General features: G+C 27.9%; 1 protein-coding gene across 1 annotated transcript; it reads left to right on the forward strand.

Moving 5' to 3' along the window:
- The first annotated feature begins 7,929 nt into the window (after positions 1-7,929).
- LOC113553129 (macrophage migration inhibitory factor-like) lies at positions 7,930-14,279 on the forward strand. The gene is made up of 3 exons (XM_026956296.1): positions 7,930-8,191; positions 10,553-10,740; positions 14,069-14,279. Exons 1-3 carry the CDS (start codon positions 8,087-8,089, stop codon positions 14,169-14,171), a joined length of 396 nt encoding a protein of 131 aa, XP_026812097.1. The 5' UTR covers positions 7,930-8,086; the 3' UTR covers positions 14,172-14,279.
- Positions 14,280-14,970: the final 691 nt, after the last annotated feature.

The following is a 14,970-nucleotide window of genomic DNA, read 5'->3' on the forward strand; positions in this document are numbered from 1 at the left end:
AGATATCTTTTCTAAAACATCTGTATTCGCCTCTTGGAATGAAGGATATATAAACCAAATTTAATATCTAAAATAAGTAAGATAGCCTATTTTTTATAGATTAAATAATTAAATATTTTTGGATTTAAAATATTTTTATATTTTACATAAACAATATTTCATAAGAATTAGCTGTAAAATACATGACGTATATTTTATTGAATTTATTCATAGAATTTTCCATTATATTTTTATAGAATTTACCCTCATATATATAAACCAAGCCGGTGATAATGGAAAAAACACACAACTATAACCATATAAATATAAGTAAAAAAGGGAGAGATATACCTCCCTAATCTCCTCTCGTAAATATGTCACTGGTGGAAGCATACGTCCGGTTAATGCCAAATGCATCTGGATATAACAAATCTTGCATTAAACATATTTAAATGATTTTGAACAAAAGAAACAAATATTTTTACAGGAGCGCTGGTGACAATTTGTTAGGTCAATACACAAATCGGTAATGTACAAAAAACCAACATGTGTTTTGTTTAAAAACAATTTTTTGCAAAGGAGTTACCATAGTAGTATATTACTAAAAGAACTTAAATATTATGTATGCATTAAAGTATTGTAATCAAGTTATTGTAATTTATGTATGTAGTATAATATCGATATAAAGTTGTATATACGTATAAATACAATAAACTACTATAGTATCGAGTATCAATATTTATATCTTTTACTCAGTATAAAATAGTTTACAAAAACCTAACTGTATGCGTATTGTTTAAGATATTTCATAAGTATTTTTTTTATTATTTCTTAAAGTATTTTAAGTCATAACAGTGCATATTAAAATATTCATGATTTTATTTCATAATCTGAAAGATTGATTGTCATAGCACATAAATTTTACTTACTTGAAGTAAATAATAAAATAACGTAATATTCAGAATACTAGTAGTTACTTAATAGTCAATTAGATATTATATTTAAACGTAAATACTATATTTCTACATAATATGATTGAAGCATTTATCGTGATAATTATAGTACTGTTCCGAAAAATTTCGGAACAAATAGTGTAGTTTTGTCGAAAATTTAAAAAAAAGCAAATTTAAATACGGGAATAAAAGTTAAATAAACAATAATGTTGAATGTCCATCTTAGATTATAATAAGTATTATACAAATTCAACAATGAAATGAGCTAAAAAATTAGATGGTATAATACTAGTATACTACGTATAGTAGTGATCTGCACATTAATGTCAAAGAAAACTAATATAGCTAATAAAATTAAAACTATTTTACGATTACACGATTGTGAGTTATAGCCATGCAAATAATACTAACGTTATAAAAACTATGACATGTTTGCAGTTATGCATAGGGTACGATTTTTTTTTTTTTGTCAATTTTACTGTCGATTTATCGTGTAATAAATTGGACGCTATTATATATATTATCGAAATTTCGATTGTATACAATATAATGTGTATGTACCTATTATACCTTTCTGGTATGATATATTTTATATTTATATTTCCCTCCCCCACCGAAAATTATAGATTTGTATAATGTTAGCTCTAACTTTATAATTTATAAAATCATTTTTTTTTCCTGGAACTAATAATTAATTACAGTATTATACTGCAGTCATTTGTTCCTGCTGCATATCGGACGTGCACCAACGGCAGTTTGATATTTTTTTCTCAGGAATTATATAATCATATCTCTTCAAAAATGGTATTATGTGACACTATACAGTAGACAAACACCGTACGTCGTTGCTGGTCCACTATTGTTTTTTGTCTGCTGTATTATTGGCACGTTTTGTGCAATTGTGTAGGAATCATCGTTTCAAACTGACTATACCTCGTTGGTGATTTTTTTGTGATCTCTTTTCAGTTCATCCGTCTTATAGTGCACGTCACAATGTATAGTTATGCGTGACCCAGCGCATGGGTCGTGACTTATAATGGAGGAGAAAGATTTAGATTTGGTAAATCGTATTAGTGGTCACTATAATCAAGATTAGGTATATTTTATCTTGTCGAAAAGGGGTATAATAATATGATTGGTTGTATAAAGCAAAAAGGTATGTATATCTTATTACTCGGGTAGTCAAATAATATATAATATATTACGTATATTATGTGCACATAGTGATAAGTCACCGAAATTATTTCCGATCACTTATCGAATAAAATCGTACTAAAATATTAAAATCTAATATAAAAAGTTTTAATGTCTAGTAATTAAATTATACGTGAACAATCGACATGTACAGAATACATTTCAGTGTATTGATTCTTATAAGTTCAAAATTGAGTGTTCAAGGAGAATACATGTTTGGTGTCGACGTAGCTCTTGCAAATTAATGATTTGCTACGACTTACATAATTAATGTATAACGTATATTATATCGTGTGCGCAAGGTGTACACTAATTAAATTATTTACCTCCATTATCATTAAGCAAACTTGAGTTAAAGACAAGAGTGAGTTGTAATCTAATCGAGTTAATATACGAAAAAAAAGAAATTGTGATAGGATCTATGTGATATATTAAGTGGTTATTAATATATAAATATGATATTTTGACAAAATGACAAATGATTTTTAAAACTATAAGAATCGCGGTCCATATTGATAAAAATAAATATTTATATATCTATCCAAGACTAATGTGACGGTGATGGATATACTATATAATTTAATATATCTATCGAATCGTAATACTATGTGACACAGTATTATATCACGGAATTATATATATATATATACATGTACTATCTATGTACAAGTGCATGTAGCGTATTGCGTGACATAATTACATGGTAACCGACGTTCGCATCGCCGAGGGCACGTGATTTCGGTGACAGACAGACATGCTCGAAAATCGAACTGCAACAGGCGATGTTTATTAGACTACACTCGCAATTCGTGATAATCGCAACAACGTGAAACAGCACGCATGCGTGGTCATAAAACGACAAGCGGCTACAAATCACGTTGAAGCTTGTGCGAGTATAACATGTGCCAATGTTATAATATCGTTAAAATAATATAAAAGGATAAATAACTGTGTATGGTGCGAGAATCGAAAACACATTATCGAAAATACTTAGCGCAAGATACGTTTTAATTTAATACACATAGTCAATATGACGTTGCATAGTCATTATATCAAATGCGTACAGTAATTGATGATAGTGGCGGATCCAGAGGGGGGCGATTGGGGCGATCGTTCCCCCCCTCCGTTCTCTCTCTCAAAAAATAGTTTAAGTCCCTGATTTTAGTTTTTGACGTAATTATACTTCAAGGGTAACAAAATTATAGTGATATCTTTTTTTATTACTATTATCTACTACAAAAATTTTTTTTTTGTTCTGTACGAGTTTGTGTAAAGTAACATATGTATGTACCTAAATAAATACTTTATCAAAATTAATGTGTGCCCTTTAAAAATCGCTCCCCCCTCTGTTATCTTGGCCTGGATCCGCCCCTGATTGATGAACAGCGCTGCAATGACACAACTATTTACCAGATACTATAAATAATATATTCCCAAGTTGACACGTACTCAGCCACCCAATGAGAACGAATCTTTATGTGTGACTAAGTCACGATCACACGGTCTGGTGAACTTGTCGGCAGGGAAAATATACGGACGTATTATTATTGTGCATAACTGCATATAAGGTTGCGCGGAGTGATGCGTGTAACCACATAGGTAGCTCACTACCCAAAATGTGAATAGTATGGAAAAAAGACGACCTTTACAGAACCGTTTTTAGACACAAACCATAACATATATCCACTTTGCTGACAAATACATTGGTTTTATTTTATTTTAAAAACATTCTCATTTCATCGACATTCTAGTTAGCCGATACGCGACGAAAAGCTGATGCACGTGAACGATAAAAAAACGCACTGGTATGTATTAGCAGATGTGTGAGTATGACACTGAATAGAAAAAAGATAAACGTGAAGCACTGTACAACGCATGGATGGAGACGAGTAGAACGAGTAACTACATCACAGGCTGTGGTTCGGTGCGAATGTTGTATGGAAGGTAAAATGGCAAACGCGACGTACAAAAAATGAGAAACAATAATATAAAAATCCGTCGGTAAAACAGCGCGACGTAGAAGACGGATGTTGCAGTAACACTACAATGCGAATGCACTAGGCACAGCGTGTTATGCTTTGAGATTCTACTGTGACAGCAGATAGTGATATGTGAGCTGCGATGCTTTTTATCCCGTTATCTCCGTGTTGTTATATTTATAGATGTGCATAAAAAAAACCCATATACGATAAAAAAATAATATTTGTTTATTGTTTTATATTGAATTATTATTGAAACCAAAGTCAATAACTATAACTTATAATTTTTTAAATCGTCAATATTTTATGCAAATAATTTCGAACATTTTAAACATTTTATTCAAAATCTACAAGTATATGTCAAAAGCATTAAAAACTATAAAGTTTTGATTATAGTTGAAAGTATTAAAAAGCTTGAGACTTCAGGTTTGCTACTCTTAGATGATTCAGCAATTTTTGAGCAAGTTACAAATCATATCAATAATCTTTCTGAAGATGAAAATAGCCTATTGATTAAAAATAAAGTTATAAAATTATTAAAAAAAATAAAAACTTGCTAATTTTAAAATAAGTTTTTAAAATACACCAAGATGAAAATGTTTATTTAGAGAATTCTTCTATCCAACATTTTTCCCTGGAAATGTTGCCGAGTTTTAAATATGCACCTACCTATAAAGAGCGTTAACGTGGAACGAAGTTTTTCCACGTACAAACACATTATTACAAAGTGTCGTTATAAATCAATAAAGAAAATATCATCGCTACTTATTGTTTTTCCAATAACGTTTAAATTTTATATTTTTTTTATCACTATCATAAAATACATTGTATTTAGTATTGTAGTTTATTGATATAATCGTTTTTTTCATGATTAATGTTTCGGTTTCATAACTTTATACAATAAATAAATACCTGTAATCTTCAAAAATTATTTGACATATTTAAATATTTTGTGCATTTTAAGCGCACAATTTAAAACTTAAAATGCATATAAATTCGGTCTTGACTTATAAACAATAGTTGAGCATGGACTCACTCATCCGCGATAAGCGTCTGAAGACATGTATTTTATTCGCGTATTGCACAGTGATGTATTATAAATTCCCGTTAAGTTAAAATTTACTATAATGTAAAAGGTATTAGGTGTTTATTATCTTCAAAATATCATTGAAAATATAAAACTCATTACAATGTTTGGAGGCTTTTTTTAATTGAGCTGAAATCGTTTGACCCGTTTATTATATAAATACATATGATCTCAGCCCATCACAGGCACGTTTTATTCGTATTATAATATTATTATAATTTTGTTAATTTTGGTGATCATCACTATAGTAATTATAGTATCGTGAACTGGAGTTTTATTATCGGTAGAATAAATTGTGGTATGCTTACGCCGTATGACAGTTTCAGTCGGCAGCACCAACATCGATTCGTCACTCGTTGAATCGAACTCTTAATTGTTTGCCTATACAAAACGCCTTAAAAAGCGTGTTCAGTAAGGCAATAATAGTTAAATATTTGTGCCCGTGAGTGGTAGTAGGAAGTAATTATTTTATAAAAAAAAAAAAATTATAGCAAACGATAACCTATTTGTATTCACAGTGTGTTATACTCTCTCGTGGCCTGATATAGATACCGTGTGATACATAATGTACTGAAAAATACGATCGCGTTTCTTACCAGTTAGAAGTACTGAACCTAAATTGACTCAACCACAAAAATAATATAATCAGTGTCAAATAGGTACTATAGACAGCTATTAATATTAAAATAAAATATATTTTTTAGCATGTAAGTCATTAATATACGTAGGTAAATTTTGAAAAACAAATTGTGTGAAGCTTATATAATATTTCGTAGCCAACGCCGAGTATTACGCGATGGTCATACTGTAAGCCGGCTATCACATGGACTTAGTGAAATAATATATTATGTTTGGCTTAATGTTATTTAACAGTTTTTGATGATATAAATTATGTGTTGCATTGCATATTGACTGTTAAAGTGTTAAGTAGTTCAATATAAGTTTTTTTCTATATGCGTTCGTGTTGGTCATGTAAATGTATGTATACATATTATATATAATAAGTAATCAATGGTTGTGATTGTGTGTTAATTAAAACTGTAGGACTCCCGCATGTGCAAGTATATATTGAAATAACACACTACAGTACTGTCAGTACTACAAAAATATTAATTATTATTATATTTTTAGTTAAAAAGTATCAATCTTTTGTCAATCATAAGAACTAACCTATTTATTTGATAACAATATTTTTTTTATTTCAATATTATTAAAATTATTGGTATTCAGAGTTGAAAAATCTAATTTTGAAAGCTTAAATTTCAAAAAAAGTTTTTGACTTTTAAGTCGCTTTAAATTAAAGTTCATGATTAATTCCAATATGCTATGATCTATCGATACTATCTATACTATCGATAACCACGGAAGTCGGTACAATTGTTATAATTTAGGTTTATTTTGATAGAAACCAGGCTGGATCGAATTCCTTCAAACACTAAATTGAGCTTGAGTATAAATAAGTACAATATGAGCTAATGAGGTCTTAAAAGGACCGACTGTAAAACAATAAACGCGCGTCATTGTATTTCACTTTATACAGTTCTGGCCAAAATTGGATATTGATTATAGTCATTAACCATAGATGTTAGATATATGTTAGGTATATACACTTTTGTATTGTAATACTATCATTAGCCATATATGTTGTATACAATTTATACTTTTATATCGTAATATTATAATGAGACGAAGTGTTTATAAAAAAAAATTAGTCCTGTATATTTAGATAGGTTTCAAAAAAAAAAAAAAATAACTTATTCAACTATTATAAGTCACCATTTACTCATGTAATTATTTTATTTATTTTATAAAAAAATATATTTAAAACTAAAATCGCTTGTATGAAACTTAGAACTCATTAAAATTTGTCATCCACTTAAAAACTGCAAACATTAGCCAAAAACCTAAATATAAATATGTAGTATGAGTGTATAACTTATATAACTTAACTTGAATAGTCAATATAAGCTGCAGGCCACATTGGAATCCAGCAGCTTGTGAGAAAGTGTCGGTATTTGTTGTAGTACAATAACAAGTTTGGAAACATTTAATTTTATAAAATATATTATATTTATTAATCAAAATATAATTAAACGTCCATAATATCATGTTAATGGTATTAATCGTTTCGCATACCTAGGGTTATTACTATAATTGTGTATACATTTGATTATTTTAAGTATAGTGTTATACATATTATATATTACAATCATGTAAGATAATTTATTTCCAAATAAACATAATTGACACATAAGAGAAAAAATATAATAATGCAAGAGCTTCGCTATTTACATCCAAATTAATATACCTAGTTTTATAAAATACTGAAATTTACTAATAATTAGGCAGAGTAATAGTTTTTTTTTTTTTAATGTAAATTTCAACTATAGATAGAATATTATATATGAATAATAATTGAATATATTATGTTTTAAAAAATGTGTGCATTTTTTCTACAAGTAGTGAAAAGGGTAAAACATTTTCTTTTGATTGCTTATCAATTATAGTGGTGCGGGGGTTCACCCCATCCCGCACATTTATCATAGTAAATGTAATATCTGTATATGTGGACGATTTCGTGATGTGTCAAAAGCATGACAATAAAAACTGCTTTTACATAATCATAATATGTAAAAAAATAAGAAAAAACACTGCATGAACGGCATTTTTTGGGGTCAAGAGCAGTGTTGTTGGTCCGCGCGCACCAGTTATACAATCATAACGCTCATTAAAATATTATTATATTATAAATTAGTGACCGTTTTGTCATGCGTTATCGACATTATTGTACCATAAAGTAATATTATACACGTACTATAATATAATATTATTATTATATGAGTCATTATAGGTGGTGTTTTTGCGAATAAAGCGTAATAATATTCAAAAATAATATGAGTTACACTATTGACACAAATTTGGCAGCCAGCCAGGTGCCCGAAGGCTTTCTGTCTGGTACTTCTGACTTCCTATGCGCGCTGTTCGACCGGCCCAAAAAGGTAAATATTCATAACGCTCAATATGTGTATTAGTTAAATAATTTAAGTAAATTAATGATAACTAAAAAAAAATAATTAAATTTATACTTCAGTTTATTGAACAATATATCGTTATATGTTATAAGTTAATAGCTAAAAAATAATACATTTAATTAATTTGGATAAAAAATATTGGATAAACTTTATTTAAAAAAAATTCATCTAATTTTAAATTAATGCGCAAATCTTCTGTAGAGTGTTTTTAAATACTATAGTTTATAAATAACATTATTTTATCGATAAATATTACAGAATTTACGGTATTATTACTATCATTATATAGTATTAGCCTATTTTTTAATTAAAACCAAAAACTACAATTTTAACTTGATGGGTTATATATATATATACTAACACTTAATTAAACTAGAAAATTATGTCTTTTGCATATTACTAACTAATATGTAACTACGTACATTGTATACGTATTTACTTAACCATGTTAAGACATTTATTTGTATTGGTCTATTATATTTTAGAATAAACCTACGCACAATTTTGTTGTGAAAAATATAGTTGTGTAAATAACATAGATATTTATCGGGGATTTATACCTACACAGTTTATACATATTGTTCGCGTGTATTTATTTTTCACGGTATTATTCATTATATGTTTAATCTGGCATTTGAAAGTTGGATATGTGTAATTAATAACTGTATACCTATTTTATTATACACGAATTATTAATTTTTCATATTTTTTTAAAACAATTTTAAGTAACTTTCGAGCATACAAGTATTATTTTATTTTTAACTTTTAATGCATTTTAATGAGGATACTTTGGATAATTATTGAAGATTATAATTTTAAACACTATACTTATCTGAAAATGACCAAATCAAGATAATGCTGATGGTTTAATACTAAGTAGGTGATAACTTCACTTTTCGTGTATAGTGTAACGTTGGTTATGTATAAATATTGAATGGTATAGTTAAAAAAAAAAAAAGAAAAATACGTTTGACGGATATTATTAAAAATACATAATATTTTTGATAAGAGTTGCAACATACGTATCGGGGTATTATCTAGTACTTATATATTATTACACATACTTATAAAAGATATTCTTAAATAAGATAAATCGTCGACCGTTGTTATATTATCATTTTGTAAATAATAATGCGACCAAGTTTAAGTGATACAATTTTCTTTAGGACTAATGAACTATATACCATTTACTTGTATATATATATATATGTATTTTAAACCTGTTAGTTTAAGGCTTGGACTATTGTGGTTGTATTTCACGACACGTTTAGTTATAATAAAATGATAATAAATAATAAGATTATTATGTATGTAATTTATACACTTTTATAGACGTTGTCGTCGCATAATAATATATTATTATTATTATTATTCTCTCCCACAACATGTCCCTTCTACTGTCGTAAACTTTCACTGCCATATTCACCTATTATAGTTGTTGTCACCGAAAACAATAATAATTATTACCTACTATATTGTCAATGAACTCGACTGATTATTAATTTTTTTTTGTTTTACGTAATCTACCTATCTGTATTCAAAGCGCCGCGGCCGATCGATAGGTAGGTTAACAATAGTATATACTTATAACAATATACTATTATTATGTTTATTGTGTACGTAACACACGATTAGGAAACGTACGAGAAATCTCGTCGCGTTTATGTTGTATAATAATATAATGCATTATAATATATTATATTAATTCATGAGTGGGTAATATATTATTATGTATATTTTATGTATAGACTGTATAATAGCTCAATAAGCGATATTATAAAAATGGTTTATAACCATTAAAAACTGGAAACATGCGGTTAATTGTAAAAATGAAAGAGTTGAAATGAAGTGTGGAAAGATTGACAAAGTTAATATATTATGAACTTAGTTTAAAAAATAAAAACAAAAATGGTTTACAGATTGAAACCTGGAAATATAAAATGTATAAAATAAGTCAGTATTTTTTTTTTTTTTTTTTTTTAGTTTTTAATTTAAACCAGTTATTAATTAATGATATGCCTATTTTATATCGAAATAATACGATTCGATGGGAAACACAATATCAATTGGTCGACGAAATGCACCGTACCGGTAGAACAACTAGAATGTCTAGAACACCAAACATTTAATTAGTAAAAAATGGTCTTTTATGTGCATATTGATTTTTATTAACCGAAGACACTATAATTTTGTCGGCAAGGTTTTGCATTTTTAAAATATATAAAACATTTTTATTGCATTAAATAATATTATATTAAGTATTACATAGGTACTAAAAGTATAGTATGTATATTTATTGTGTTATTTTGTAATTGTCTCAAATTTTAGGTGATCATGGGTCAACTGCGATCCGGACAGGAGTTTGATTTTTCCGGATCGACCGATCCTTGCATCGTGATGAACCTGACCAGAGGATCGCTGCAGCCAGGTATGGCAATGGACGAAGGGGTTATCGAACGATACGTGGCAGCCATCAGTGATTATCTGCAAAACGCGCTCGGAATTCACAAGTCCAGGTAACCAATACCTACTTATGAAACGAAGATGACAAAAATTTAGTCCATGATAAAATAATTAGTACCTGATCTAGATAAATGTATTATATTTTATACTCTCGACAATCCGTCGGATCAAATAAGACATCTCCTTTCATACATTTTGTTTAGAAAATTAATTTTATGGTATACTTCTTTGTTTACGTCATGATTAAAAAAATAAATACTTTGATTAAACAATAACAGCTGCTGCAGGAATAATTATCAAGATTCTACGGATCGTTATTATCTATTAGTAATATTTTCAACAAAGATATTTTTGACTGATTGATATACACATGTCGAGGGCAGTTGTTTTTATTGAGTATTGAAATATAAAACAATTGTTAAATAACCCTAGGGTTCGAGACTTGTTGCACTTAAAATTATCGAAATTTACAGTCAAAATCATCAAAATATTATGCTTAAAAATATGCAGTTAATTTTTTATTTTGTTTTTAAAAACACATAGTATAATTATAAATATTTAAATTTAACAATTAGGTAAGTACATAATAAAAATCATAAGAAACAAATTGAGTGTAATTTATAGTTTATAAAAAAAGCTGGCTCATAATATTATATTGAGTTAATAAACGGGTGATGTGCGATCAGTTAACCGTGATTAACGAATGAACACGTACTAATTTTCATTTCGTCGTACAATTTAGAATCTAAAAGTCAATTAATAGATTCTACCACAACTATAACATTGTTGATATTGTCGATAAAAAAGTCGATTTTTAGCGACAAAGAAACTATTGTAAATAGACGTACGAGTCAGATATTATACGACTGACTACGACCTTAATTAATTAAAAAAAAATATTTTTGAATGTTTTCCAATACTATATCATTATACCACAATATTTAATCAAACTCTAATATAATATCAAAAAATATCTAGTCTGGCTTAGTATTGTCTATTTTCAAACGCAGAAGATATCATATCGATAAACCTGTGGATTAAATGAACAATTATTGTAGAATGAATTTAATAGCAGAACTGCAGTGTTTAAATACAAATCTGTATTCGATTAGAAGTTTTTACTTGTAGACAGGTCCTGTTAATTTAAATCGTATTCATGATCCAGAGGGCGCTGGTAGTAGTATACGCTATATAACTTGAGTTTAATTATATATAATAATAATATATATAGCCGCGTTCGTGCATGGTGCACATCGGTCAGTCATAATCACACTCTCTATAATGAATCACGGCGCACAATGTAATAGTTATATAGACAGGGCTAGTCTATCAATATATTAAGGTCTTATAATGGATAATATAGGTGGAATCGTATGCCGAGAATATTTTCAAAATGTTTATCAATAATAACTAATAAGGTAGGCAACAACCTAATGTTATAAGTCTGTGTGAAGTGGCCAGGTGTTTTTGGCTTTTCTATACTTGGTAAAATAATTATTAGTGTGATTTTCTAAACGGAAGAGTATATTATGTTAGATATAACACAGTTTCGAATATTATTGATAGTCAAAATATTATTTTTTTTATTATCTTGTATGGAGATTGGAGAGTTTGTTATATATTATTTGAATTTTAATGGTAAAATTTGAAGTGCATATAAGATTTATTTTAGCAGTATACAATAATATTATAGTAGGTATAGTCAAAACACTATACAGGTAGACAAATTATACAATTAGAGGAAATTTATACAAAACTGTAGGAACATAAAAAAAAAGTTCTACTATTAAATTATCTATCATGTACATTATACAATTTGTTCCATAAGTACCGTATCGCCATAAAACATTATTGTCAGACCATGACACGTCAGTATAATACATTTAAATTATGTTTTTTCGTCAGCAGACAATCCATTTAAAATTTAAATTTTCGGGCATACATTTCTTATAGATTGTGGTTGAAAAACTCATATTATTTAGATCTTGGATGTATTATTCATTGATTAGTTATGGATATTATTCTAGGGTAATGCGAGGTTTGATATGTATTAAAATTGTTAATTATCGTACATTTATTTTATACTTTACTGACACACAGATAAAAATGAGTTTTATCTGTGACATTTACACATAATATCATGCTAATAATAATATTTAATTGTATTTTAAATACTCGGTAATGAGCATTCACAGAACGACGATACCTCTGGCCTAACCATAAAATATATTTTCGAAGGGTTATTTTCAACACCTTAAAGATGATGTCCGTAAAGCCAATAATCTACACGATACACGATACACGTATAACACAATATCATTGCGTATCATAAAATAAGTGGGTTTCAAAATATGTCTTGGAAATTATCAAATCATTATAAGTACATATAAATAAATATTTAACGAGTATGATGGTAAATATTTAACCTATTATGATAATACTGATAACAGTGATAAATGTAATGTCGTACGATATTACCGTTGGGTACACTATTTAGTGAATATTATTACATAAACGATTAACACAACTTAACATATAAGTATTTTTTTCTTATTTCGATTTATCGCTCTATTTGCTCTCGTAACGATTATTCAATATACTGTGACGCGTTGATATCTACCTATGCATATTATTAACTTGGGTACTTGTCACAACGTCCGACTATCTGTTCTGTATAACACAACAGTAATATAATACTACGTTATAACACACTATACACGAGAGTAGTTCTCACCTTCATACCTCCGCTGTAGGCGATTTATGCAAACAATTATATTAATTGATTTTACTTGCTGTTCTAAATTATACCACTGACGTTCGCTTATATACGGTCAGTGATAAGACTGTGAGACGCGCTCAATATCTATCATGATACCTATGTTTGAAAGTGTAATTCGTCAAATGTTATTCGCATGATATTATAAAATATAGATGGACACGTCACACGCGTTTTCAAAAAATATCCACAAAAACTAATTATTTATCACAACTTTTATTATTGTTTGGGTAGTATATTATACTATGTGCGATTATACCAAGAATTTTGTATTATTTGATTTACGGTTTTGTTACAGTTGTTTATTATTTATAACATTTACTAAAACATGTTTCAAGATGCAGAAAATATCAAAATTATTTAGTGATGTCGATGTTCATGCTTACAGCTGGGTTCTTATTATTATATCCACCACTCCATAAAAAATAGCTAAACTTTGATATTGTGCATATTTTGATACCATGTAGGTAAATCGCATAGACTGTTGCTACCAATATATATTATTACTACTATTATAATTCTTAAATTAAGTGTCTGTTGAACAAATGGCATAAAAAACGATTTGATAACAATAATTATATATATATTTATTTTTGTTTCCGTAGAATCATGATTTTTTACTACGAACACGATATGGCGCTGATTGGCAACAACGGAAGAACTTTGAAACGTATTTGGTCCGAAACCGGTACCTTTCCTTCAGATTGAATTGCAGACGACTGTGGCTTTCATTGGAGTTTTAATATTATTAATGATGTATAACATAAATACCAATATAAATTATTAACACCAATATATTGTACCGAGTTTTTCATATTTTATTCGATCTATTTGGTACAAAATTACAGACCTATAGACATAATAATAATAATAATAATAATCATAATAATAATAATAATAATAATATTTATGTAAATATATATATTTTTATAAACACATACAGACACGTATGATGTACGTTCATATAATATATAAATATATATATACTCGATGTGCATTTAACTTTGAATACAACACAGATAAATAAAATTGTTCTTAAATTCAAATTATTAATTAAGCACCGCTCGTTAGATCCTTTAGAAACAAACAAAGTGGTACACACTAAACGGCCGTAGTGTATTGTTATATAATATTATGTAATTAGGATGTGTGTTATCAACAGATGCAAAAGATGATATTGTAATAATATGACAATAACTAAGGCTCACGAAAGATATTCTCCGTAATTTAAATGGAATATATATATATTGTATATTGTACATATATTATGGTGATATATGTATATGTATCTATTGTATATTATTTTACACGTAATATAGGAAGAGACGTATATTATTTACACGTTTAGTATTTATTTATTATTAATTATATTTTAAATAAATATATATATTTATATATATATATATATATTATAAAAAAAGTAAATAGGAATTTGGACAAAAATCGGGGACCCTGAATTACCAAGCTTATATAAAATAGACAGTCAATAGACAAACGTGGTTTTTAG

This window comes from Rhopalosiphum maidis, chromosome 2, assembly GCF_003676215.2.
Source record: "Rhopalosiphum maidis isolate BTI-1 chromosome 2, ASM367621v3, whole genome shotgun sequence".
NCBI lineage: Eukaryota > Metazoa > Arthropoda > Insecta > Hemiptera > Aphididae > Rhopalosiphum > Rhopalosiphum maidis.

Excerpts from the sequence above, each read along its gene's own strand:
- LOC113553129 (XM_026956296.1), top strand. The coding sequence starts at position 8,087 with ATGAGTTACACTATTGACACAAATTTGGCAGCCAGCCAGGTGCCCGAA. Across the intron at positions 8,192-10,552 it reads TGTTCGACCGGCCCAAAAAG|GTGATCATGGGTCAACTGCG; the intron begins GTAAATATTCAT and ends CTCAAATTTTAG. Across the intron at positions 10,741-14,068 it reads CTCGGAATTCACAAGTCCAG|AATCATGATTTTTTACTACG; the intron begins GTAACCAATACC and ends TTGTTTCCGTAG.